Genomic DNA, 27,152 nt, shown 5'->3' on the forward strand with positions numbered 1-27,152 from the left:
CACAAGGTTTGAACCACTAGTCTTATTCTTCCTCCAAAATTGAATCTTTTCCTCAAGCTCCCTAGAAAATGTTCATCAGTGTCTTCTACTTTTGAACCCATCTAAAATCAGTTTCCTTCCTATTATTTCACAAACTTAAAACTATCCTGAAGAAAATTGCAAGCAGCTCTTGGTAGCCATCATGCTACAATAAAATACTAGTGTAAAATGTGCTACTCAAAAAAGGGAGTTGTCTGATATACTCAGTTCTGGCTCTCATTAGGCATCATCTCTGTATGGATCCGTGGCCTCCACATGTGCAATGCAAACCTTTCACTTCATCCAGAGAAACCTTTAGGTGGCTGGGTTGTTTACTTACCCTTTTGTAAGCCTGCATGTTGAGAATTTTTTGTGTTAGAGTTTGGATAAAAAAAGCTGAGTTTTCCTTCTCTTTTGAAGAGTTGCCTAGTGATAAGAAGTGGTGTTAAATATGTGTGTCTGTTGTGTAGTGGCAATCATTAGCTCAGGAACTAAACCAGAAGGGAACCTGTCACTCTAATCTGCCTGCAAGCTAAACAAGGGCAGAGATTTCTGTTGTGGCAGGGATTGCAAGCAAAAGGACTTGAGTCATTTTATCTGGAAGTCAATGCTTGGCAAAGAGAATGTGTGACCCTGGATCTTGTAGTGAAGAGATACTTTGTCATCTGTCTGCTGGGTAGGGCTTGGCTTGAATTCTGACTTACTTGTACCTCCTGTGAGTTAAAGTGTTGCTCATGGCTTGAAGACGTGGCTGGCAGCCACGAGGAGCACTTGTAGATGGTCCTGCAGCAGAGATCCAAGTGAAGCTGCCCTTTGTTAGAGCTTTCAGCTCAGTCATTGCTCTCTAAGCTGGTCAGATGGGATGTCTCAGACTGTGTCCTGGACTGCTCAATGGGATGTGTTCCTTGGAGGTGTAAGCGGGGCTCTGAGAATGTTTTAAGTGATGTACTGAAGCGTCCTTGTGACATTGTGTTCATGTAGGTATTAGACAAAGCTCCTAGTTGCTGTGTTAAATGAGGGGTGATAGTTAAGTGCTGCTCTTACTGAAGAGAAAGAAGTTAATGTGGCATTTCATAGCTGTTTGCTCAGCAAGTAGCAGCACCTGGGCTAGACAAAACTGGTAGACTTTGTCAAACTAGTTGAATTTTGGGGGTTGTGTGGGGTCCTTCTGCCTTCCTGAAAGGAGCAGTAGCTGCTGACTGCTTCAGGCCTTCCTGGTGCATGGGCAGGTCCTGCCCTGCACAGTAGAACCCCAGCAGAAGCAGCAGTAAGGGCAATGCTGAAGATATAATAATCTTTTTATTTTTTAATAAAATACCTGTGTAATTTTGATTCAAAGGATGAGTTTATGGTGGTGGCTACCATGTTCTTTTGTTTTGCCAAAAATTGGAACTTCACTGAGTTTCGCTGCTAAATGTTTAGTAGTGTTATCCCTACATGATGGGCTGATGGAGGTCACAGAAAAATAACTGGTGTAACTTTCAGCTGAAAAAATAGGCAGTAGCAATGAATTGCTATAAAGACAATTCAGGAATATTGCTGTATGGGGGCTGTGTGTGCTTCAGTGCTCAGACCGTGTTTTATGAGCTTGAAACTTAAGAACAATGTGAAAAATTCTTGAAAGCAGACTTGTGCATATTTAATACCAAGCCATCAGAAAACCACTTGCTTCATTGTATCTGGTAACACAAGATGGGTGTCTTGACTTTAAATAAGCTGTGGAAGATGTCCCTCCACTTCCCATTGCCCTTTGAATTTCAGCAGTGCAAACAGTTATTGGTAGAAAATACCCAAACTTTGAAGCTTTACAAAGAAGAAAAGTGTTTTTTTTCCTGTGTTTTCAGGGAGATGAGGAATTTAAAAGGGCCAAAACCCCTTATGTGAAGTCATCATTTTTCTTCACTTACTGAAAAGTTATTAACTGAGACTGACTTTCTTGTGATGCATGCTGAAATTACTGATTTTCAAAATGCAGTGATTTTTGAGTTGTTTCCATTTCAGTCTGTTCCTGTTCTGCTTTCAAATTGTTGAATATGAAAATCTGTGTTATATTAAAGTAAAAGTGACTGTGTAATTCATTAATCTTTAAACATTTCCAAAATTTTCCCGGTAATTGAATAACCTCTTTGAGTATTTATGTAATATAAAATTTCATAAAAAATACATTAATCTGATTGACATTTATGTAGGAAAGGAATTAGTTTCACCACACATTTTTGTGTTATTGTGTGCTTAATTGCTTTGTAACTTAGAGCATTAAGGTAGATATGTTGTAAAGAATATGTTGATATTTTGTAAAGAGAGAGCTTTTACCTGTTAATGTATCCTCACTAGAGTAAACAAGCTAAAATCAATGGCTGTTAAACAAAAGATATCTTAAGAAACTTTAAAAAAACATTTTTTAAAGGGTGTGCTTTGTTAGATATGAGGTTACTGTAACACAGAGTTGATTTTTGACCATGCTAATTCCTTTTCATGCCTTTAATCCTACTTTCATGTTAGCAGCTAGAATGACACTGGACAAAATTGGTGTAAGTAAAGGCTTCAAGGTGCTGAAGTCCATGGGAATACACTCCTAATAGAAAACAGTTGATGCTTTCATTAGGCATGTGATGTTTATTAGGAAATGAGATATCATCTTCCTGCCTTCTTACAAGGAAAGCAAGCTTTAGGCTGAACAGATGGCATTTTTAGTAGTAGAATTTACTGCTGTCATGACAATGTAGGCTGACTGAAACTTTTTCTCTGGATAAAGATTTTGATCTCATATCAAATTTCTCTTCAATCAATGTAGAAATAGTAGTGTAGTTAGCCAAATGAATGCTTGGACAAGAATAGTGTTTGCCTGCCCTATAGGAGGAGATGGAGGATTAATTGCCAAGTGTTAGTAAGATGCTGTGAAGATGGATCTTTCTAGATAAATGTGAAAAAATACTCAAAAGAGGGGGCAGAAAGCCTTCAAATGTTGCTTTTTCTTTTGACCATTTCTTCTTGATAATCATTGCCAACAAAATAGTTTAATTATATTGCTTGATTTTAACATTATTTCAAGATGCTAGTTTGTGGCAAATTTCTGAATTAAAATTGCTTTTTGAAAACTCAGTGTTTTAATATTTCTGAAAGATAGTATTATAATGCTTTTATCCTTTGGAATAGTGTTGCATACATTAGAAGACAATTTCACAAGTTACCTTGACAGTCCTACCCATCACATTTAGAGTCGTCTTCAGGCTTGAATGTACTTATTTAAAAACAGGACAAGTTTCCATTATCTTGAATTGTGTAGAGAATTGTGTGGTCAGTGAGATTTAGCTTGTCCAAAGGCTTATCTGAGTGTTTTGCTCATGTGTTAATAAAATGCTGTAATAGGTTGATGGCTTTGATTGCCTCCTAATTCACTGATTGTGTGCTTAGACCAGAGTCCCAAACCCACTGTCAGAAACCCCTGGGTGAGTGCCAGCACATGTGCAGGAAGTGGTGTGCTTCCATTTTCTGCTTTCCCCTTGTCCTGTCACGCACATCCCCGTGCTCCCCATCCACTTGTTTTACTCATTTGCTCTCAAAACTTGTCCTCATTCTTTATTCCCCCCAGTGACAGAGCCGCCCTTTCCTCCCTTGCCCTACTTGGTCAGAGCTGTCAGCTGTCCTTGTGCTGGCCTGTGGCTTGGAGCCTCCTCTGTAAAGTAGCAAGGTAGTCATGGGCAGTCACTGCTGGCTGTGCTGGGGTGTCCCTGATCCCAGGACAGTTCTCCCTGTCCCTGATATTGGGGCTGTGGTCGTCAGCTCTGCTGGGGACTGTGCTCTGGCAACTGCTGGCTAAAGTGGTAACAAAGAGCAGTCTGGAGGTACTTGGGTAAGTATCTCCCGACAGAAGCACTCCAAATGTGGGGTTTTATTTTTATTATGTTCTGTTACTTTTCACTGTTCACCTACTGATTGTGATATCTCCTCTGGGTGTCCTGTACTTTATTCTGTTGAGCACAATTAATATCACACAGTTCTGTCATAAAACTAACATTGGGTTTTGATCGTGGTTAAAAATAATGAATGAGTTTACTGAGTGTACATAATGAATTAGCACTGAAGAGTCTTTCCTCTTCTGTTTCTCTTATTCTTTCTCATAAAAGCAAGGACCATTTTGTTGTAGAAAAACATGAAGGTACTAGCAAAGCTTCAGTTGTTGTAATAAGCATACACTTAGAAGAGGTTGGCTTTTATTTGAGCAGTAGTGTTGGTGGCATAGATGGAGGGGATTCCTAAAGATTTGTAGCCAATTTATCTCATAGCCTGTACAAAAAATGCAGATTTGTGAATGTTCAGTTTTTCTTCCTCCGTTGTAACTCATTAGAACACCATAAAAAAAAAAAAAAAGCTGGTGAGGGGCTTGGAACACAAGTTCTATGAGGAACAACTGAGGGAGCTGGGGGTGTTTAGCCTGGAGAAAAGGAGACTCAGGGGTGACCTTATCACTCTCTACAGCTCCCTGAAAGGCGGCTGTGGTCAGCTGGGGGTTGGTCTCTTTCTCCAGGCAGCAACTGACAGAATGAGAGGACACAGTCTCAAGCTGCGCCAAGGGAAATATAGGTTGGATATTAGGAAAAAGTTTTTTACAGAAAGGGTGATAATGTACTGGAATGGTCTGCTGGGGAGGTGATGGAGTCACCATTCCTGGATGTGTTTAAAAAAAGCCTGGATGTGGCACTGGGTGCCAGGGTTTAGTTGAGGTGTTGGGGCTGGGTTGGACTTGGTGATCTTGAGGGTCTCTTCCAACCCAGTGATAAGGATTCTGTGATTTGGCCACATAGGTTCTACCCCTTTTTTCATTCTTCAATTTAGCAATTAAAATAGGGTTGAATTAAGTCTTTCGACTTGCTTTTCATTTTGTGCTTTTATGACTATGACTCTTGGACTTATGCCTATTTTCATGATTTTTTTCCCCATCCAGCTACCTACAGAACCTGGTCTGCTTAACTTCCAAGTTTAGACGAGGTCAGGTGCTTCCAGCCCTGTATAGCAAAAGTGCATAAAATAGAGCACTGTTTTGTAACCATGACTTGATATTTCAGAGGAGGAAATTAATATTATTGAGGAAGGCAATATTTACTTTTAATTTTTTTTCTCCATGAATAGGGGAATTGTTGGGTTACTGAGCTTGAGCATTTGTCTTGGGAGAAGTGTGTATGTGTGAGGTGGTTAGATATAGATAAAAATCTGTAAATATTTGTATGCATATGTGTTGCACACTTTAGACAGATACTGCTGAAATATATTTCAGCAGTATCTAAAGGCTTTTTCAGATGAAACGTTGCCTTTGCTGGAATTAATTCTGAATTCTGGTTTCTCTTTTCTCATTCTTTTTAGTTGTATTTTTTAACCATAACAAGTTGGTTGTGGCATTCCTTTTTTTTTGTATCTTCACAATTGGAATTGTTATCAATAGATGCAGTTATTGTGATTCATAGTTTTTTAGACAATTAATTGAGATTGTGTGTGTGGAGGGAAACAAATTAATCTGTTGTCTCCATAATTCTCTGTGCTAAATTAAATAAATCAATTTTCCTTCTTTTCAAATGCATATGCTGGTTCCTTGAACTAGCATCTGCTAACTTGGTTTAGTCATTGAAGATACTGTCTGAAGCATACATGTGGTTTGGCAAAGTTAATATGTATAGAAAACCCCAAATTTTTCTGTGTTGCGAAGTGTATAGCACTTGTTCAGTACGCATGCTACCACATGGTAGCACTTCAAAACAGATAAATTATTGCATTAAAATACAATCCACATTAATAGTGGTGCTACAAAAGGAATATTTTGGTTGTTTTTCAGTATATTTTGACCAGATTAACCACAATTTGCTGTGTTCATGTTGCTTGTTAAATTCAGAGAAGTGTTGGCACAGAGACTGGGTGCTGTCTCTTCTGATGGACTTTTGTGTCCCTTGGACATTATGCCTAATCTTGAGTAAATTTTAGGTAGTTTTACTTCATGTGTCTTCTGGGTGCTCACCATTCTTTGGGGAAACAATATTCATCCTCAGATTCATTCTCCTTGAGTGTCTTTGTGAGGAGGCTGTAGAAGGTGAGGGAGCAGTCAAGGTCCTCTTTGTTCTTGAACCAGTGACCTGCCCTTCTGAAGGCACGTGCAACTTCTGCTCTTTGAGCACACTTAAAGGACAAATTTGGGACACATGGGTTGAGGCAAACACTAAGTTGTGAGTGGCAGACCGAGGTGGCTGAACACTATACAGGTGCTAGTGGTTTGTAGCTTAGAGTTGGTTGTTACTTCTTTTGCACAGGGCCCACTGCAGCAAGGTGGGTGATGAGCAGCATAAAACCAGTCAGTCTGTGGCACCTAACACTGGTACAGAGTCCTTCCATTTCAGTGGGGTGTGGCTTTTTAGGAGGCATGTGGATTGCTGCTCTTAAAATCAAATTTCTTAAAGTGTATCAACTTGAGTTATCTTTTGGAAATTAAGGCCTTGAGCCAGTGAGGTGTCATCAAATATATTGCCTCCAGGCAGGCCACTATTGATCACCCACGTGTCGCAATAGTTACTGATAGTCTGAATGTGGCCAGGCTGAAATGAATCTCCTCTGATGATAACAATCACTGTTTCAGTCAGCAACATGCATATGTGATCCCATGAGAGGTGAATTCTAATGAATTTTTCTTGGTAAAGAAACAATTCAATAATAAGTAAACTTGCATCATTTGCCAGTTGTTTTTGAACTCTTGACTTTTAGATTTGTTTGCATTTTAGAATAATGATGGACCTTTTTTTTAGTGCTTCAGCTGATTTGACCTATTCTGAAATTAGGCTTTCAAATAGTGAAATTACTGACCAGATATTTTAAGTTATAGAAAACATGGCTGAATTGTCCCAGTGTTGAATGGGCCATTATATCAGGGCTCAATTCTTTGTCTTGTATCTGGTATATTATGTACATTTTTTCTTTGGTTGTGGTTTTTTTGGCGTGGTTTGGGTTTTTTTGAGGATTTTTTTTGTTGGTAAGGTAGGGTATACATCTCCTATATGTTAAAGCCCAGATAAAGTTTCTAATATTGGCAGTACTTTCTAGAAAAGGAAAATGTCTTTGTTATTCTATTACTTTAAAAAATCTTTTACAGTATTTATTAAAATAAAATAAACTGCTATAATAGGGTTTACTGTCAAGGTTTTTCAGTCAAGGCATTTTGGTAATACAAATCCACATAAGTCAGTCATTTTTAAACAAAACCCCGTATTGTATAGTTTTGCACTTTTGTTTGCTTTAGGCAAGTTATAGTAATGCTTTCTAACTTCCTTTATTCCCTCCCCCCACCTATTTGGTTGCAAACTAACAAAAAAATATCCTTTTAGAGGAAGGAGGTGGTGTTTTTTAATAAGAAGAAAACTGAGATTCTTTTAAAAAACTTTTAAAATCTAAGAATCTCAGAAAGGTGCTCAGGAGAGCATTGGTGGCTCAGGCTCAGAGTTTGCACGTTCTCAGGGCAAGCAGCACTGCTGGGAAGTGCAGGCGTGGCTGTTGCCTTTCCTCATAAGGACATCCCTGAACAAATAGTTTGTTTTAAAGTGCAGGTACACTGTCTAAATGTGAGGGAGAAGGAGGCAGCATCCTGGTCTGGTTCTTCCCCTGCCCTTTTCTCTGCTCACCTCAGTTCTGGGTGCTCGTAGACTAAGAGGGTCTTTCAGTGTCAGCTTTGCAGAGTGGCTTGGGAGGGACTGTGACACAAAAAAGTGCACAGCTGTCCCAAATGCTAGCAGATTGAGCAATAAATAGAAGGAAAGGAGAGAGGGAACTCTTGCCCAGTCTGTGCTAAGCTTCTAGGTGAAAAGATGACGTTCTGTAGATTGGGCAAAGGATGTAAAGAAACAGTGGTAACGGTATCAACGAAAGCAGCTTGGGGGCTGTTATCCATTTGTGCAAGTTGGCAGCTTGTTGGAGCTATCTAGCTACTAATACATGTTATAAAATATATATGTTTGGTTAAAAGAGTTTCCATTTCTCCCTGGTGGGGACTGCATCATGTTTTAATTTCTGCAGTTGTTTTCCCAAGGCAAAGATGTTAGCTATTGATGCTTTATTGGTTCTTTGACATTTTTTCCACTATTGCCTTCATTATCATCTAACTGCTAACAGTCATGAGAGGAGGAATTGCTGACATGAAATCTGGATGCTTTTCAGTGAGTCCTTTTTCTTCTGGATAATATCTCTTGCATCGTGTTACATCTCTTACATGTAGCTGGGTGTACTGTGTTTAAGAAAAGAACTTGTTTCTGGAACTTGGTTACCAGTTAGCTCCCAGAGGAACACTTTTGAGAGCATGATATGCCTTTATTCAAGTTTGTTAAAGACCTGGATGTTTTCCTGCTCTTGAATATTACACTTCTCAAGGTGGAAATTATCTGGATGTATCAGCCACATGACTTCATAGGAATCTATGTCTAAGTATCTTTTCCCCATCATTACATGACCATCTCTACTTTGAGAGTGTCCAGCATTACAAGAGAATTGCCACTGCAAGAAGTCTAGCTCAGCTATCTAAAAGTCCACATTTAATTTAATTAAATTTGATAATCACAAAATCCTTCCTAGTTTTTTCCCCTTAATGACTTCATTTGGCTACAGAGGATCTAACTATAATTTCATTTTTTAGCATGTTGTAGCAAGTCATATGAGAAACAAGTCGTTCTTGCTTTCTACACAGATGCACCTTTGAAAAGCTTATTTTAACCAAAAGAGTTTATTCTAGCTATACTTAATAACTGGATATGCTTTTTCAATTCAAAATCATGCTTACATGAGGAGTCTTTTAGTTTGTTTTGGGGGATGTCTGTTTTCTTGTTTTAATTATAAAATTTAGAAACTTACCATCTTCGCCTCCAAAAAGTCCACAAAAACTTTTAAAGGACTGAACCTCTTTGACAAACTAGATCTTTTCTTTTGAGCTAAACACTGAGATGAAAAAGCATTGGGCTCTGGGTAAGCAGCTGTGTTCAGCCTGGCCTCTGTTTCTGGAAGTAGCACAATGAGCTTGCTTAGGTCTGGCAAGGGGAAAGATTTTCATTCTGACTTGGAAATAGCTGTTTGATCAATTGTGCAGGCTGCCCTGAAGAGTGTAGAGGCATCTCCAGATTTGCCTAGGTTTAGAGACACCCACATCAAGCAGGCCTCTCCTTTGCTAGCTGTGCTAGAACAGAGCCCACATGGTTTTCCTGTATTGGTTGTGGGATGCTGGATTATCACGGTGCCCTGGATGAAAAACAAATTTCAAGTAATTCCTGTTAAGATACTATGGTATAAAATACAATCACCAGCATGTAGTGATAGAAGGAGTCTGCAAAGGTTTCTGTGAGTGTATGTAGGTTACTAGAATACAACAGTCAGCCAGATATGGCAATTTAATGAAAAGGCAATTTAAGAAGACTGCAGAATGTAGTTTGTGATGCAAGGATGAGTGATAAGTTGGAAAAATATTTGTCCAGTCTTGAAGAATGTCTCCTCGTATCTTTAAATAATATGTTTGGATTTTTTTTCTCCTTTTGAAAGGATATGAAGTAGGGTCTGAAAATGTAGCACATTCCACAGCTAATTAATTTGTGTTTCTCTCTTTTATAATGAATATCATATTTGCATCAGTACAAGGAGAAGCCTTGAAAAAAATTGCCAAAAAAGAACACATGGGGGGTGTGTGTTATCTTTGTAATTTTTGCAGCTGCAGACAAAACTTAAGGATTGTGTAGTGTTTTTGCATTTGATTTGGCTGTGAGTTGGCTCCGAATGTTGGTTCATCTGATAATCACACTGATTTCTCTTTCCTTAAATTTAACCAGCAGTCACAGTGCCTGTCTGTTTAAAAGGTCTGATAAGTGATAAAGCGTGTTGTTCTGTTTGATGAGATTGTGTTAAATATTCCTGAACAGAACTCTGTTCCATGAAGGTGATTGTTTGAATGAAGCATTTAATAGAAATAGAATTTTGTGTTGGTACAAGGAAACATTACAGCTGCTGGTGTAAAAAGCCTTACAAAAGGCTTTTTTTGTTTAAGGTAACTTGCTGTATTTAGATGCATGTGTATTATAAACAAGAATATGTACATGCATGCATCCTTTGCATTTATACGCACCAAAAAGAAGAAACAGTGTTGAAAATTGGAAATAAAATGCAATCAAAAGTATCTTAACAGCTGTAGCTGGTTCCCCAAGCTCTGATACTGAAAATGTAGTTTTATGTTGTGAAAAAGACAGTTTATAATCAATTTCATATATTCATTAAATAATTCTCCTTTTGAATCCAAAAGTTACCTAATTCCAGACAGCATTGCTGTCTATTACTTAAATCACAATAAGTCTTTGTTACTAAATGGTAAAATGTTACTGCTTAATGAAACCCCCAGTATCAGATTTTTTTTTATGAATGTGGAAGGTAATGCACATTGTAAATGACGTGTAACAGTTTGTTGATCACTGTAGCAATTAACTGCAGCTGGAAAAAGTTTGCTTACTCAGGCTGGTTTTACTCTCATTCGCTGAGAAACTCTGGGTTTTAATAAAGACAGTCCAGTGAGTAAACAAATTTCTAGGCAGTTGCAAAAATGAAAATAAAATACAATTGACTCATTTAATATCAAGTTTTCTCTTTAAATACTACCGATTGTGTAAGTTTACTTTTTTAACACGCCTTTTATTTAATCCAGTCCAATACCAGATGGAAATGATGCGAAGCCTGCGCCACGTAAACATTGATCATCTTCACGTTGGCTGGTACCAGTCCACATACTATGGCTCTTTTGTCACCCGTGCCCTCCTGGACTCCCAGTTCAGTTACCAGCATGCAATTGAGGAGTCTGTAGTTCTCATTTACGGTTAGTATGAGGTTTCCTTTATTACTCTTTTCCCCTCTTAATATTATTACTACTATTTTTGTATTCTGTCTTTTGCCTGTAAGAGTAGCCTGGCAGGCCTTTTCGAGTAAATACCAACCCTGTGTCTACGGCAGCCTCAGCAGCAGCTAAGTCTAGACAGGGTTTCCTTCTTTCTGTTTATTTTTCTTGCTATCAGAGCCCTGATGTGTACGTTTTGGAATGCTGGAGTAGCTGCTTCATTTTTATTCCTTCATCTCCCCTCCCTCGTGGAAGGGGCTGGTGGAACCCGACCAGATGTCTAACAAACCCCGCTTGCTAGCGTGTCTGGCTCTGTACGTGACTGACCAATCATCACACAAATTGCCAAGTTTTTTTAATACCTCTGACAGAAGCATACAAAACCTGGACTGTTTCTTAGCACAAAGATTTTTTTCTTTTCTGCCTATTTAATGGTGTTTCCTCAAGCTCTCCAGACCAGATGTTCTGTGCTGTATCAGAACCGTAGGCAATTTAACAGCTTTATAGCCTCCCCCTCCCCAAACACTCACAGTTTGCCATATCTGGCAGACTTGCATATAGTTTCCAGCTGAGAAGTAAATGTAACGTCCTGAGTATCTGTCAGAAAAAATACTAATGAATACGATCAATCTTATGAGCTGCCCCAAAATTGTTTCAGTATGTTAACAATTGGATTACAGTAAAGAACAAGTTGTTAAAGTATACTTATATTGGCTGGAAACATTGCATCATCAGACCTTGATGAATTTTCCACTTGTTTCAGTCTATTTTGGTTTTCATTTTATCACCAATTGCTAAAAGTTTTACTGTGTTAAGTTTCAGACAACATGAATGTTAACACAGCTTTTATTCTTGTGTTGGCATGCTTCAGCTGTTATCATGCTGCAAGTGTTAAGCTTCTTTGTCCAAGGAATGTAACAGTTTGTTTAGAAAATTTCCGCCTAAATTCAAGGCAAAGCGAATCTTTGTATGTGCCACTTACATTGTCATGCACAAAGTGGCATGGCAACTTGATCTGAATTAGCTTATTGCTACTCTAAAATTAATTTTTTTCATATAAAATGCTGTTTAATTAATATTTTAATTTACTGCAGAATGACTGGAAGGAAGAATCTTTATTTAAATGAGGTCACTCTTAACATAAGTTCTGTGGATAATTCATACAAAAAAAGGAAATGTGAATTGGACCTTTAATGGGGAAATAATACAAGTAGAATGGATCAAGATTCCCCCCAAGTTCTCCAAGCTAAGTTTACTACTTGGCATCACTTTATATTGTTGGTTGTATTTTACATAGCAGTGCAATAGGACTGCCTCTGCTATGGTGTCTTTTCTGTGTTTGTTGTCTTTAATTTTTTTTTTCACTAGGACTACTTAGTAATTTTTCCTCCTGTTTATGTCATTCAGATATTTAAAAAGAAAAAGTCAGTCCGGGTTTGGTAATAATAGGCTTCCTTCCATTTTTAATAATAGATCCCATTAAGACTGCCCAAGGGTCTTTGTCACTGAAGGCATATAGGCTGACTCCCAAATTGATGGAAGTTTGCAAGGAAAAAGACTTCTCTCCAGAAGCGTAAGTAACTTCAAATAACGTTTTCTCATAGGGTTTCCTGAGTTATTGGGACACAGAACGGTACCTGGGGTTATGGAATCCTGTATTTTAAAATCTGATGTATCAGTGTGTGCTGGGGAAAAGGACCTGCATGGGCTGTGACAGTCGTGCAGTGGCACGGTGGGCTGAGGAGGTGTGAGAGGCTGGCTGGGCATTTCCAGAAGTGGGGGCACCCAAACTGGGTTTGGGGCTACTCAGAGGGTGTGCTGTAAGGCCCATGGGGTAGATAGCTGTAAGTGGGAGCAGAGCCAAAAACAGGAAAAAAAAAATGGAGAGAGGGAAATAGCTGGTCTGTCTTTTTTCCCCCCAGAATTAAAATAGAACAGGTATTCTGGAATAGCTGTCCCAGTGGATTTGTTCTAAATTAACTCCCCATGTGGACACCATCTTCTGGAGTAAAGTAGGATAATTACTGTGTTTCAAAATATTGGCTACTTGTTACAGATGTAGGCCTTAGCATCCTTTGCCTCCAACTGTTTGGTGTTCAATAGCAAAAGCACAAATAACTTGTTAAAATCACTTTGTTGAGGAAAAACGTTTGAGGAAAAATGTATTCATTTAATTGCTTGGTGTCTTCAACTGTAATGATGAGCAAACAAATCTGTGAGCAGTCAAAAAAAAGGGGGATGAAGGCAAAAAGCAAAAGTTTTTGTTCCAAAATCCAGTATGAATATAAAGAAATTAAGGTTCTCTTTCCTTAGAGACTTATAAATCATGCTTTTATATCCATATTTTATGAAAAGTATTACTGTCTATTTTATTTATTTTATTATAAAGGAACAGCAATAGTTTTTTATGTGTATCTTGTAAAAAAATACACACTAAAAATTTATGTTTTAACATTCACCACAGAATTTAATTATTCCAAAACATACAATATTTTGTGAATCTACTTTTTTGGTCAGTAAAAATTTTATTTGTTCAAGTATTGGGAAAATTGTTCTTCTTGGTAGTAGTTATGATATTTAAAGGTATTTTAGCATCATGGGGTAACTAACTGTTTAGTTCTGCTCAAGAAATGCTGATGGCAGGAAAAGCAGGAAAATATTTTGGAAGGGGCAGAGTTAATCCTGTCAGTACAGTCTCTTGCTGGAGGCTTTTTCACGTAGATAATCTATTAACAAGCAAGGCAGCTGCTTGTCTTCTGAGAATTTTTCCTAGAGCAGCTTTTCCTAGTCTTTGTAAATAAACGTGAGGTTTTGCCATGCAAATGCTGTCTTAACAAAACTTGACTCTTGTTTAATTTTGGAAGTATGAAAATCAAGAATTTTTACAAAACTGTTTGTTGGAGGAACAATTCAACAAAGAGAATAAGAGAGATACTGTTTATATTAGTAAATATTCTGTAACTTTTTTCACAGCTTGAAAAAGGCAAATATTGCATATGAAAACATGTTTGAAGAAGTGCCTATTGTCATTAAGAATTCATACCTGATCAATGTGATGTTGTGGGAACTGGAAAAGAAATCCGCAGTAGCTGATAGACATGAGTTGCTCAGTCTGGCTAGCAGGTAAGTACTTGTTACAGTAATGGATGTACTTTTATTCGCTTTCCCAAACCACTGTTTAGCACCTTGGGTGAAATCCCAGTCTCATTACAGTCCATGGAAGCTTTGCCTTGACTTTTAATGGGGTTAACACTTTACCCTTCGTGTTCTTTTGCTGAAGGAAAAATGCATGGTAAAACTGTAGCATTAGATTCAAGGGCTAAATTCAGTCTCGTATCCTCATACACTTGCCGCGCTTGAAATGGATAAATGTTTCAAAAGAGTGTGTTTTTTCAAGAAAATATGGGCACTCAGAAATTTCGGGCAAATAGATCTATTAAAAATAGGTTTTGTTAAATATTCTGTTAGTAATTACATAAACTATTTTAATAAAAAAGAAATCTTCGGTAGGAGGATGAATTTTAAAATAAAATAATAAACAGTCTGATAAACTGGCAAAAATGCCACTGATGGTTATGACAGACAGCATTCATGATGTTGGAAATTGTTTTAAGAGTTTCTAAAATGATCTTCTCATAACTTTGTCTAGGAATAACTTTTTCTTCTTGTAGCACTTTGCCCTGAAAATCCACTTTTGATAACAAAGTAGGCATGACTTCTAGCAGTATGATCAAAAATTTGGCAGTATTTAAATCTTACACAACACAATCAGTTGGATTATTATTGGTCTGACCAAAATAACAAGATACACAAAATAATGCAGTATCTTGTTGCATGTAGAAGCTAGGTTGTATTCATGAATAAGTTTTTGGGGTAAAACAGTTCACTTTGGCATTGAGATTCTGATCCTAGTGGCCTTTTTACTTTTTCCTTTTTTCTCCTGCTCCCCTTCCCTCCCCCATCATGTAAGGCTGAGGTTAATGGATATGTATTTCTAGTGGTCCCTGTGTTGCCTAAGTTAGCAGAAATTTTCCACTTTCTCTACTTGAGATTATGTGGATGTTCAGAGGGATCTGATAGCTTTTAGAGAAGTGATCAAGAGAGAACGGGTGTAGGGTTGAACTCTGCTGGGGAATTCACAAATGCCACAAGTAATACTTAGTCAGTAATTCTGTCCAGTAAAGTTGTTACTTTGCACATTGGAATTTCTGAAGTGAAGAATTCTTGCTGAGGTACTCAGTGTGTTTACTCTGCAGGTGTTCTGTAAGTCATTTTCTTTCCATGGTCAGAGATCACAGAACTTTTCCCATTTGAGGAGAGGGTGAGGGCTGGATGCAGGAGATTACAATGGTTTGATTCCTTGTGAGCTCTATCACTTTGTGGTGAAATTGAGGAAGGACCATGCTGAGGATACAGAAGGTTCCCAGGTGGCCTGGCAGCATTGCCCTCAGTTGATTCTTTGGGTTTCCTCCTGTGTAAAGGGCTGGGACTACCCGACACCCTGGATCTAGTAAGGGCTGCTGCTAGAGACACAAGACAATTCTGGAAATGGAAAGTAATTTGAACAGATCACAAATCACAGCTTTAGGTCTTACGTAGTAACTGTTCTGTGCCACTGTCGTGACTCAAGATAAAAGATAAGAAATGTACAAATTACTTTCTGTTCTGGTGTTAAATGTCCCGTGCAAGACAGGTTTTTGTGTTGGTCTTCATACCAGTAAAGGGAATGAGAGGTGAACAAGAAAAGAACCAGCCCAAAACTAAAACCAGACTTTCCTGGCAGATTTCTGAAGCTCGCCTGATCTCTTTGAGGAATGTAAGGTGCTTAGTTTGGTTTGAAGGAAAGTTTTGGGAATTACTCCAGTGGGTTGTTTGGAGGTTTTTGTATGTGTCCTTTGTTTAATATTTGATAGCTACTTTTAGTTACCAGGCAGGTTACATTCAATGATATCTTATATTGGTATAACTGGCAAAGCAGGTGGCAAATTAAAGCATTTTAATGCTTGTTTATTCAAGGTTAGGTGACTTGTACTGCCTGCTGAAATGTTTAGCTAGTTTTTCCTTGAATTCAGCTATGAAGATTAATCTGTCAAAGCATGCATTACTTGAAGTAGGGAGTTCAAAGCTCCACTATTCTGGAGTTTTATTTTCACATTTCCTTATTTTTGTCTTTCAGCAGTTTAGGCTAAAACATTTCAGATAACAACTTTTAATTTTGGTGCATATCTTCCTCACTTAACTTTGCTGTTGTTGACGGTAACTTCAGAGCTAGTTTTTGGGTTTGGCCTTGTTTTTTGGTTTTTGTCTTAGTTTGTGTTGTTTAGTTGTGGGATTTTTTTGCTTTGTTTTTTTGTTTGGGGTTTTGTGATATTTTTGTTTGTTTCTTTTGTTTGGGTTTTTGTTGTTGTTTTATTTCTTTGGAGTCTTGGATTTGTTGGGCTTTTGGGGGGCTTTTTTGGCTCCTTGAGAGCATCCCTGAACTTCTGTACTCTCTGAAGCAATGATTTTGGCAATAAAGTTATTTACCCATAGTTCCTCTCTTCTGAAGAGTTTGCTTCATCAAGATTTTCACATGTTCAGCCACCCACCTTGTCTGAGTTTAAAGCTCTACCTATTTGAGGCACTTTGCTTGCACCTTAGTATCTTTCTCCATTTGAAGTATATTTGTGATAATTGTATATAGTAATTTACTTTTTTGGACATAAAGTTGTATTTCTCTTGTGTAATACGAATTGACTCAAGTACTCTAGGCAAAGAGGTTGAAGGCAGACTAGCACAAGGTTAGCAAGTAATAGCAAGTAAAGGCCTTTTACTCAAACAGTTATCCTGCTACCCTTAAGGACCAAAATGTCTTGAAGACCTTGGAGTACTGCCAGTCTTTTGATAGAGACTCAAGAATTAAAATCCTGTCAGATAATGTTCCAGATCTGCAGGGAAATAATTACAACCAACTTTCTCATTCTCATCCATCTCTTCCTTATTCTATTGATGATCTAGTTTAAATTAAAAAAAGCTTTCTTGTGGTCTAGCTTCATAATAGGGTTGTTCTATAATATCTCAATTTGTCTCAAACAATTTTTCTAATAATGTGCGTCAGTAGAAGCAAACATGTGCTGAACATTTACTGCACTAACATCTACTTGGCAGTTATATTTTTCAAACATCAGATGCAGTATTTTTGCAGAAGTAATATAAGAAGGGTTGCTTTGGCTTTTAAAAACAATATTAACCTTTACACATTACACTGCTTATTCAAAACTCTCAATGTGCTTAACGGATTATTAAGATAATTATGAAAATCTCTAATTTGCAGGTGGGAAAACCTGACACAGAGAGAGTAAATGTGTTGCCCAAAGGTACACATCAAAGTCACAATAGAAAACAGAATGGAACTCAAGACTCTTGACTTACATATCTCATTCAAACAAAATCCTCTTAAACAACACAGGTTGAACTCAGGCTGAAATGCTGAGATGTAAACAAGTTCTGCTAAGTAGTGGGAACGTACCTTACACATTTTTAATCAAAAAGATGTGCTTTGGCCAGCAGTACTTCTCTAATCCACCCAAAGCTGTTCCCACTAGGAGGAAAATTCTGTACAGGATGGCACCTGTCCCAAAAAGCAGTGGCTGAGAGGGGGCCTCAGTGGAGTGCTGGAAAGTGGAAAAAATGAGCAGCAGATACAGCATTTTCCAGCGCTTCCACTTGCTGTTCCTTGCTCTCATCTTCCTTAGCCATGGTGCAAGCAAAATAAAATTAAATAAGTGAGGGGGTCCAATAATGGTAGTTGTAGGCAGGTTTAGGGGGCTGTCTTTTTTGCACATCTCCAGCTTCAGGGTTGTTATAGCCCAAACTTTGGTGCCTGGGTGCAGCACAGTGACCCGGGTGTCGGAGGAGCAGGAGGAGCCAGCTCGTGGGGCAGCACGGTGCCAGCTGATTCCAGCTGTGCCTGGACACAGGCAAAGGAGTCAGCAGCACATGGGCACTGGGAGCCATGGGAATTGCTGCTTCTCTTTGAAGCTTGGCTGTCTGACTTGAAGCTTCATTTTGGATGTTTCAGACCTTTAGCAAGTGTGTCTGGAGTCCTTTTCTGATTAAAGATGCTGAAGTAAATATGGGCTTCATGTGTAGTTCCCCATTATGAATGCTACAGAAGCAGAGCCAGTTTGAGGTTCCAGTCCCAGCTGTTTGTCTTGTTTCTCTCCACTACCCCCATTTCATCTCTACATCCCTCCCACCCTCAAAGATTTTTATTTCCTCATCTGTTTCAGAATATGGCTGTACAAATAGCTTTTGTGGCATAGTCTGATGGAAAAAGTCAGACTAAAAACTCCCACTCCTCCCTTCCAGCCTTCCCCTCTGCCTCCCCCCAAAAACTAGAAACCCCAACAGGGGGTGTTTTTGCATTTAGAGTAGACTGTTTCACTGAAGGAGTTTGAAGTGTGCCCACGCAAACAGCTGAATCCATACAGCTCAGAGTGCTGTAGGCTGTGGGCAAGGGAGAGGCAGGGAGATGCTGGTGGTGGAACCTCTCAAACTGCCTTTGCTGGCAGCAGTGAGCTGGACCTTTGCTCTCCTTAAAATATATCTGCTAAAGGAAGTATGGCGGTATGAGCACTCACTCCCTTGGGAGGAGCAAGGCCTGTATTCAGGTCTCTTAGCCAGATCTGTATCCTACAAGGATGCCCTTGTGCAGTGAGTGATCTGTGAGTTCAGTTAACATGTCGTTGTTGCTTTCTCCTTCTGTGGGTGCTGGATTCCATCACTGCCAACTGCAGGGCTCACCAGCAGAAAGAACAAGACAGGAAAGACATCAGTGTTATCTGCAGGTTAGACTATTCTGCTCACAGGTTTCTGCCTTTCACCCTCAGAATTAATTGACCCTTGTATTTGATCATTGTTAAACAAGGAATCTGTTAAACAAAGAATCTCATGTGTCGATGACCTGATCTTATATCTACCCTTGTGGGTAAACAATTACATCCCATCATATATAAGGTTGTTACAGAAAAAATGCACAGCTCAGGAAACTGCTTTCCAGACTATAGTTTCTAGTGTGTTTTATGATGTAAAGAGGCTTTGACAGTTTCCCTTTGGCAGTTTGTATGTGTTAGTCATTTTGGGGCTTTTTTGATTATGCTATCTAAGCATAAGTCTCAAATTATAAATTTCCAGAAGTTCTATGGGTCACTCCTTACAGGTCCATGATTCTGGTAACAGTTGTGGTGAAGGAGTGTTCTCACATTAGATTATTCTTCATTAGATGTGTAAGAATCCACATGGCAGGTACTTCTTCTGATTTTTCATTTTCCCCCTCTTTTCTTATCTGTATTTCTTCACAAAAAAGAACACAGTCCCCATGTGAGAGGGGGGACTTTGTGATGAAAGCTGATAGTTTTCTTCAATGAAGATTCACTGTACCAGAGGAGTGGTGGTCTCCTGGTGCTATCTTGAGGTGGAGCTGTCTTCTAGCTTAATTCAAGAGTGCCTGCAGGTCATCACCACAGTGTGATCTCAGACCTGATTTGTTTCAGATGAAACTAAACTGAAAAGAGGCTTTGGGAGGATAATTACTGTGCCTCAGCCACTTGCAGATCACTGGACCATGTCAGAAGCAGTGATAAGAACCCCCCCAAACACATGTAGCATGGCCATTGGTTTCTCAGCACCAGCTGTTTTGCTTTATAGGTCTGTTCCTGTTGGTCTGCATTACTCACTAATTTAAATGTAAACTCAGTTAATTGCCTCTTTTGCTGAATCTGCTGACTGAAATGCAGCCATTGAAGTAGCAGTTTCTTTATTACTGATCCCCCCAGAACAACAACAAATGCAAGTGCTGAGCTCTGCATTGTCTACACTTGACTGTCACAGAGCCCTGTAGGGAAGTGAGTCTAGATAAGGATGCAAGTAGCACTTACTGGCACCACTTTTTAAATATATATATATATATATATATTTTTTTTTTTTTTTTTTTTTTAATTGTATTGATGCATAGAGGGCATTTAGGTACCTGGCAGTGTGATCTTTGAGATCTGCTGTAGGGAATGCACAATGGATGGAGGTGCCTAAAGCACCCTTCGAGCAAATTAGGTGTATGATGAGTGTTATGGGCTGAAGCAGTGTGATCTAACTTCCACAGTATCAGCAGAATAAACTTCAGCTGAATAAAACTTCCTTAGAGATGGTATGTAAGCATTTTTACAAACTACTTCCTATTTGTCTTTCTGTTTTTTTAAGGGATGGAGCAAAAAAGGGTATCAGCCGCATGAGAACTGAGGGAAAAGCTGGTTCTGTATTTGCAGCATACTTATCACTTCATGTCTCAGTTCACATCTGTTTAAGTTATCTGTTTTTTGTTGCCCTGGCAATGAGAGCAAACACTGTGTTACTGCAACTTCTGACAATAACTCTCTGTTTCTATGCTCTGTTGTACTAAGCTGGTCCCAAAGAGATTCACATAAAATCATTCTTTGTAACCAACTATATTTCACAGGGACACTATCTGTAAAATAATTCTGTATTTCTGTTGTGCACATACCTTTCAAAGCTATTAGTGTGTACCTATACATGCATTTCTGATAATATCCAGTTCTAACACTAACTCCATACTATATAAACTCTGTAAAAAACTGAAAGCATGCATGCTCCTGGCCATGGCAATATTCCACAGTTCTAAATATTATGTGCTTGAAATGCTCAACCAAAAAAACCCCAAGAAGTTTAAAAATAATTATTATAGTGGCGCCTTTCTTGCTGCTGTGGAGCTGAACTCCTCCACACCATCTGCCTCTGTACGCAAGTGTGATTTAACTCTGGCTTGTAAATAAATTGTGGTCTGAGGTTCCTGATGCAGGCCTTTGTTCAGTGAGCAGCCCAGTGAGTGAAACAGCTGTCCTTGCACTCAGAGATAAGGGTGTCTCCTGCTGTCTTTTCTGCAGGTATTCCTAAGTGCATGATCACCTTCTGTCTCCAGCTGTGAGTTCTATGGATTCTGGAAATAATTTACACTTAGGGATGTGCTCAGTATTACATGTGTGGTTCTCTTTTGACTTTATGCCTTGTCTTCCAGTTAGAGTTTTTCCAGTCCATAGGCTGTAGGATGATAGGAAAGCATTGTGAAAGAAGAGAGAATCTCAGATAACATGGTGAAACAGTGATTGAAGGGTGGGATTCTGACATTGAAGTGCACCAAACTTTAAATTGGAAAGAAACTCTCATGATTGTTAGATTTCAGTTAAGGAGGAGAAAGATGGAGTTTTGAGTTGTTGGTTATCAGCCAAGTAGGACAACAGAACCAACAAAACAACTTCTGATCAAAGAGATCAATAGTGAGCAGAAAGTGTCCTTCTTCTACTGCTCTACCCTGTAAACACAATTTAGGAGGATGTCTCCATGGGCACCAACCTAAAAACTTCCAAAACTGTGACTTGGAAGGTATACCTTAAGTTGAACATTCCTGCAAAATATTGAATGCATTGCTAAAAATGGTAACAATAAAAGTTGTTTAACAGACTGCATTTGTCTGGCCAAGGCAGGAGATCGCATTGCTGGACACGCCCAGCCTGCTGCTTCCATGTTGCCTATGGTATGGAATGTGGAGCTGGCTGGACAGGACACAGACTCCCTCTCAACAGCTAGGATCAAACCATGTCTGCTGAGCTTCCAGGCATGGTTAATGAGATGGAGTTCTGAAGAATATTTAGCTGTTCTTAATCAGAATAATATTTAACAGAGAGATAATTAAAAATTTGTGCAAAACAAAATAAAGGTAGTGAATTTTAAAAAGTAATATGAAACCAAACATTTTGAGCACATCTCCTGGAATGTTGCTTGGGTTACATGTCACAAAAACATCAGACTTTTTCTTTTAGATGTGTGCCCTGCATCTCTAATAACTGTAAATTCATGCAAGGTATTGTTTTTTCATTAGTGGGAGGTTCCTAGAAAGACCAAAACACTTAAACTTGGTATTTGCAGTGAGGCAAAGATGCTAGAGGAGGAGATGCCATGCAAAGTATCATCAAATAAATATATGAACAAAGATAATCAGGAACTTAAAAAATTGCAAATGGTGTCATTAGTGCAGAAATACTGGTCAAGAGACAGAATGAATTTTTAATTTTTAATTTTTTTTGTAGTAACTTTAATCTTTCATGAATGCTTCTCCTTTTTCAGTAATCACCTTGGGAAGAGCCTGCAGCTGCTGATGGACAGAGTGGATGAGATGAGCCAAGACATTGTTAAATACAATACCTACCTGAGGAATGTAAGCAAGCAGCAGCAGCAGAAACATCAGGTTGGTAACATGAAGAAACTTAAATGAGAGAATTTTTTTTCAACAAAATACAGTTTGGGTTGTGTTATCCAAGACAGAAAAATTGGAATCTAAGCAAGATCTATCAAAAATACACCTGTTAAGCAGTGTGATGGGTTGACCCTGGCTTGATGCCAAATTCCCCAGAAAGCCAATTTATCACTCCTTTCCTCAGCTGGGCATGAGAGAAAAAATGCAGAAGTCTCATGGGTTGATCTAAGGGCAGGGAGAAGTCACTCACCAATTACCATCTCAGGCAAAACAGGCTTGACTTAGAGTAATGAATTTAATTTATTATCAATCAAATCAGAGTAGGGTGATGAGAAATGAACCCAAATCTTAGAACACCTTCCCTTCACCCATCCCTACTTTTTGGGTTCAACTTCAGTCCCAATGTTCTCTCCTTCTTCCCCTCAGTAGTGCAGGGGCCAGGGAACAGGGGCTGTGGTCAGTTCATTCATACATCTCTGCTGCTCCTTCCTCAGGGAAAGGTCCCCTCACATTCCTCCCCTGCTCCATGGGCTGCAAGGGCACAGCTGCTTCACCATGTTCTGCACCACAGGCTGCAGAGGAATCTCCTTCCTCACTGACCTTGGTGTCTGCAGGGCTGTTTCTCTCACATACTCTCATTTCTCTCTCTTGGCTGGCATTTTTTCCCCATCTGAAATGTTTTATCCCAGAGGTGCTGTCACTGTCACTGTTGGGCTTGGCCTTGGCCAGTGCTGGCTCCATCTCAGAGCCAGCTGCTGTTTGGCATATTGGACATGGGGGCAGCTTCTGGCAGCTTTTCACAGAATCCACCCCTGTGGTCCCCCTGCTACCAAAGTCTTGTCACAAACCCACTACAAGAAGATTTCTTAAATGGGTTACTCAGTAGGCAATTACCAAATGAATTCACTTCTAGTGACATAGCGTATGGATTTAGCTTTTTTCACTATTTTACATGTTTATTAGTGATTTAGGATTAACCAGAATAATTTATAAGTACTCCATGGACACAGGAATAAGAGCTTCAGTAATTGAAAGGGGTGAAACTACAAGTTTTGTTGCAAACCAAACTGTGTCTTAGTACCATCATATGTAGTCATGCATCTAGAAATAAAGAAGCATAGTCCAGTGGACTGTCAGGAAGTTGGACTGTTCTCTGATTGAAAAGGACATTTGAGTCATATTTAGTATCAATAAATAGTGATGCTGATTGGGTGATGCTGACTTTCAATTCCTGGTGCCAAGGGGCCTCTTTAAAATTCAAAGCATTAGAGAATTAGAATTAAAATCCATTGATTAGAGATTGAGTATGAAGAGCAGCACTAGGTGACCCTGCTTGAGCAGAAGGGTTGGACAAGGTGACCTTCAGAGATCCCTTCCAACCTTAAGTATTCTCATATTTGAAGACCGTGTTACTTTCTTTGCTCTTGCTGCACAGATAAAGCAATGCTCTGTCTGACTGTAGGAGGATGGTGGTAAATTGGAAAAACGCACCATGAGAATTATTTGAAAGCCTGGAGAGAAGATTTTGGTGAACAGAATTCACATAATATGAAAAGTTAACAAGTTACTTGCTTACTCAAGAGATACCTTCATGATGAATAAATTGGAGCTCTTTTATCTAGCAGACAGAGATATGACAAGATTGAATATTGGCCAACTGAAAATGGACCAGATCACATTTAAGATAAAATGTTGTTGGTATTGCCACACACAGTGATTATTAAAGAGAGCACCTGTTGTTCATGTAAAAGACTTCATCACTGACTGTTTTAAAATCAAAATTGCTTTTTTCCACATAAATGTAGCTTGGACAGGGAATATTTTAGGGAAGCAGCAAGCAATATTTTAGAGATCAGTGGTCTGTCCTGGCCATGGAATTCCCAAGGACATAGAAGCTTCATGCATGTTATCTTCAGAATTTTTTTCCCTTACTGCCTAATTTGAATAGAATGATGGCATCTACTTCAAAGGTTTTTGTTAGCAACAAGGGGATCTATTTATTTTGAAAAGCAGAGCAAAGAAGGTTCCATGGTGTCTCACTAATTTCTTTACTAACTATAGCTGCTTCAGTAGTGGCTCATTGCAGCATACTTAGTGGTCGTAACTTCATTTCTAGAATGGAGCAATTGTGATTAAGAGCAAGCCATTTCAATAAAGAATAATAGGCAGACTGCTGAGAAGTGAATGGGGTAATGCAAAGAAAGAAGAGACTGCATGCAATTCACATACAAATATGGGCATTTCACATTTTATTTTTAACATTGTCCAAAAACATGTATTTGTCACTACTACTGGAAAAAAATTACTTCATTTGATTGTGCCACCAAGTAAGAACTGTTTTCAAACTCATTGGATCACAGATACATTTAAGTAAGCAAGAGAAAACAGTCTGTACTCTTTGTCTCCTTAAAGACTTTTTTCTTGTGTTCAATGTGAGGACTTTGAAGACAAACTTTATAACTAAATCCTCACTGCCACATACAATATGAAATCTCACATAGTTCCTGAATTTATGAGCTTTCTAAGAACAAATGTTTATCTGATAGCTGCAGAAACATTTGTCTCAACTTTTTATAAGTTTGAGTAATCTCTGTGGCAAGGAGAAGTATGGAAAACAATTTTTTTATATATATATAGAGCAGAAAAACTTTTACAAGCTGCTATTCTAGCATGTTAATGGAGAAATGAACCATTGTGCTTGGTTTCAGCCACCACTTTGTTCTCAGTTTGGAGTTAATATTTTTTTGCTTAAAATGCCTTATTTAATCAAGTTCTCTTCCCCTTTCACATTAATATTGTTTTGATCTTTAACTTACATAAAATGCAGAATTTTTGGTTTGTGCAACTGTCTGAGGTGGTGGCTTCTCATACCTACATATTCCACCCTTGCTTTTCTCTATCGTGTGGGGCAGTAGAGGCCTTTTCCAACCATGCTCTATTCTTTCCATCAGATACAGTGTTTATCTTTGAAAAATTTTAGAAGCTAAGCCCGCTACCTCAGTACTGTATGATTCTCCGTTATCTCACTTATTTAAGGTGCCATGTGGGATGGGGAATGTCTTGTTGCCAGTGAATTGGAATAAACTGTGAATTACACTATATTGTTTGTAGTAACCTGAATTGCATTAAAAAATGTAATTTTTAAAACATACTTGCTGGTTTCTTGAAAACATCTGAAAAATTTTTCTGCAGCTTTTAAGTCCTGCTGCATTTTGATTCTGTTGTTTTATTTCAGTATCAGCAGAGACGTCAGCAAGAAAACATACAGCGTCAAAGCCGAGGAGAGCCCCCTCTTCCTGAGGAGGACATCAATAAGCTTTTTAAACCACCACAACCACCTCCAAGAATGGAGTCACTCCTTATTGCAGGTAATGTTTAGCAGTGCTTTCAAATTGCCTTTTAACATAAGAATGTCTGCTTGGGAAAAAGCACAGTTGTATCCTTTGAAAGCATTTTAAGTTTTCATTACTTTTGCCATTATGGTATGATATTTTAGCTTGGTAACATTCCACATCCTATCCTTGATATTGTAAATTTCACATTTTAAAGGAGAGATGGAGAAATTCCCCATGGGGCAGGCTTTTTCCATGAGTGGGTGTAACTGCTCCCTTCACTGATGCCCCAGCCTCTCCTCAGCTCCAGAAGTTCAGGAGCTGTACAGACAAGACCCAGGAGTAAGCTCTTTGGGCTGGAACTTCTCATTCAGAGCAGTTGACAGCAGCCCCAAGTTATTGATAATATTTATAGGTTTAAACTGATTGTTGCAGCATCTGAGAAGGTTTTGTTTTTAATTTCAAATAGAGTAGAGATCATTTCTTTGTTTTGTATGGCCAGAGGTTTAGGGAAACTATCCCCATAATGTTGCACTGCCAGGAGAGAGGAGATAAAAATCAGAATAAAGCATAGATAACGAGAGATACCACCCCCCAGTTTCTTCAGTTCAGTGGTGGGCTGCAGGCATGACCACTGTCAGTGCCTGTTCTGTGCCTCCTGAAAGGGTAAAAACACCTGGGACCTCACAGTGCCAACAGAGAGCAAGCAACCTAGGTGCCCTGCTAAGTAAAATAAGTTTGGAAAATATAATGAGGAAGCAAATTGTTTAACTGTTGCAGGCCTTTTGGATCAGATAACTATCACCTTGTTTTGTACCGAGAGAAAATTTAAAATCCTGGTAATGTTCTGTACTTCAAAGAGTGCTTTGGCATTAAAAAAAAAGTGGATTTGAATTACCTGAATTTTGAAGTGACCAAGAGTTTATTATTTTGATATTTAATAGTTTCACACTGATAATAAGTGCTGTGTTTAGAAGAAAGAATATTCTTGATTTATTACTCCTTAAAGAGTCTTTTAGAATACCCTATTGTTTTTATAGTTTTTAGCAGTTACTGAATCCTAGCAGCATTAAAGTGTTTAAATATTCAGCTCTAGCAGAGCTTATAATGCAACTGAAGAGTGTATATGTGTAATGTGTTTTTTATGAAAGTGAAAGCTTAGGATGAATCACCCCTTACGAGAGAAGGAATTGAAAACTATTACTCTTAAAGGAAAAGACAGTTTTCAGCCAAAGCGCTTTCTTTCTTTGTTCTTTTACCATAGTCAGGGGAAGAATTGAAAGCATCCACTTCAACTTAGATGAAGTAAAGTTTGTGGATAAAGAATAAAACTTAGGTCTTTGTCTCTGAGGCACTGAAAAACTTCTCAAATAGAGAGTTCTCTACTTCTCTTTAAATTGAGAGTTTATTGGCCTTCTAAACAGCCTTAATTTTGATTAAACTGGCTTCAGGTTTTGCTACTCGTAGCTAACAAGGGAAATAACTTGTAGCTGTAAGAGTGTAAAAATGTTTTGATGGGCACATTTGATTTGTAAAGCACTGACAAATCTTCATACCCTGATGATTTTTGAAATAAAATGAAATGTTAGGTAGAAAAAAAGACTAGCAGAAT

The 27,152-nt window shown here is 38.6% G+C and overlaps 1 protein-coding gene across 1 annotated transcript in view; it reads left to right on the forward strand.

The window, feature by feature from the left end:
* Positions 1-27,152, forward strand: part of EIF3H (eukaryotic translation initiation factor 3 subunit H) — an 86,851-nt gene that overhangs the window by 58,963 nt on the left and 736 nt on the right. Inside the window, exons 3-7 of the mRNA XM_058805642.1 lie at positions 10,718-10,885; positions 12,377-12,476; positions 13,877-14,026; positions 22,079-22,199; positions 25,444-25,576. Of these exons, the coding sequence (XP_058661625.1) occupies positions 10,718-10,885; positions 12,377-12,476; positions 13,877-14,026; positions 22,079-22,199; positions 25,444-25,576 (672 nt within the window). The remainder of the gene's footprint in view (positions 1-10,717; positions 10,886-12,376; positions 12,477-13,876; positions 14,027-22,078; positions 22,200-25,443; positions 25,577-27,152) is intronic.

The sequence above is a fragment of the Ammospiza caudacuta genome, chromosome 1 (genome assembly GCF_027887145.1).
Source record: "Ammospiza caudacuta isolate bAmmCau1 chromosome 1, bAmmCau1.pri, whole genome shotgun sequence".
NCBI lineage: Eukaryota > Metazoa > Chordata > Aves > Passeriformes > Passerellidae > Ammospiza > Ammospiza caudacuta.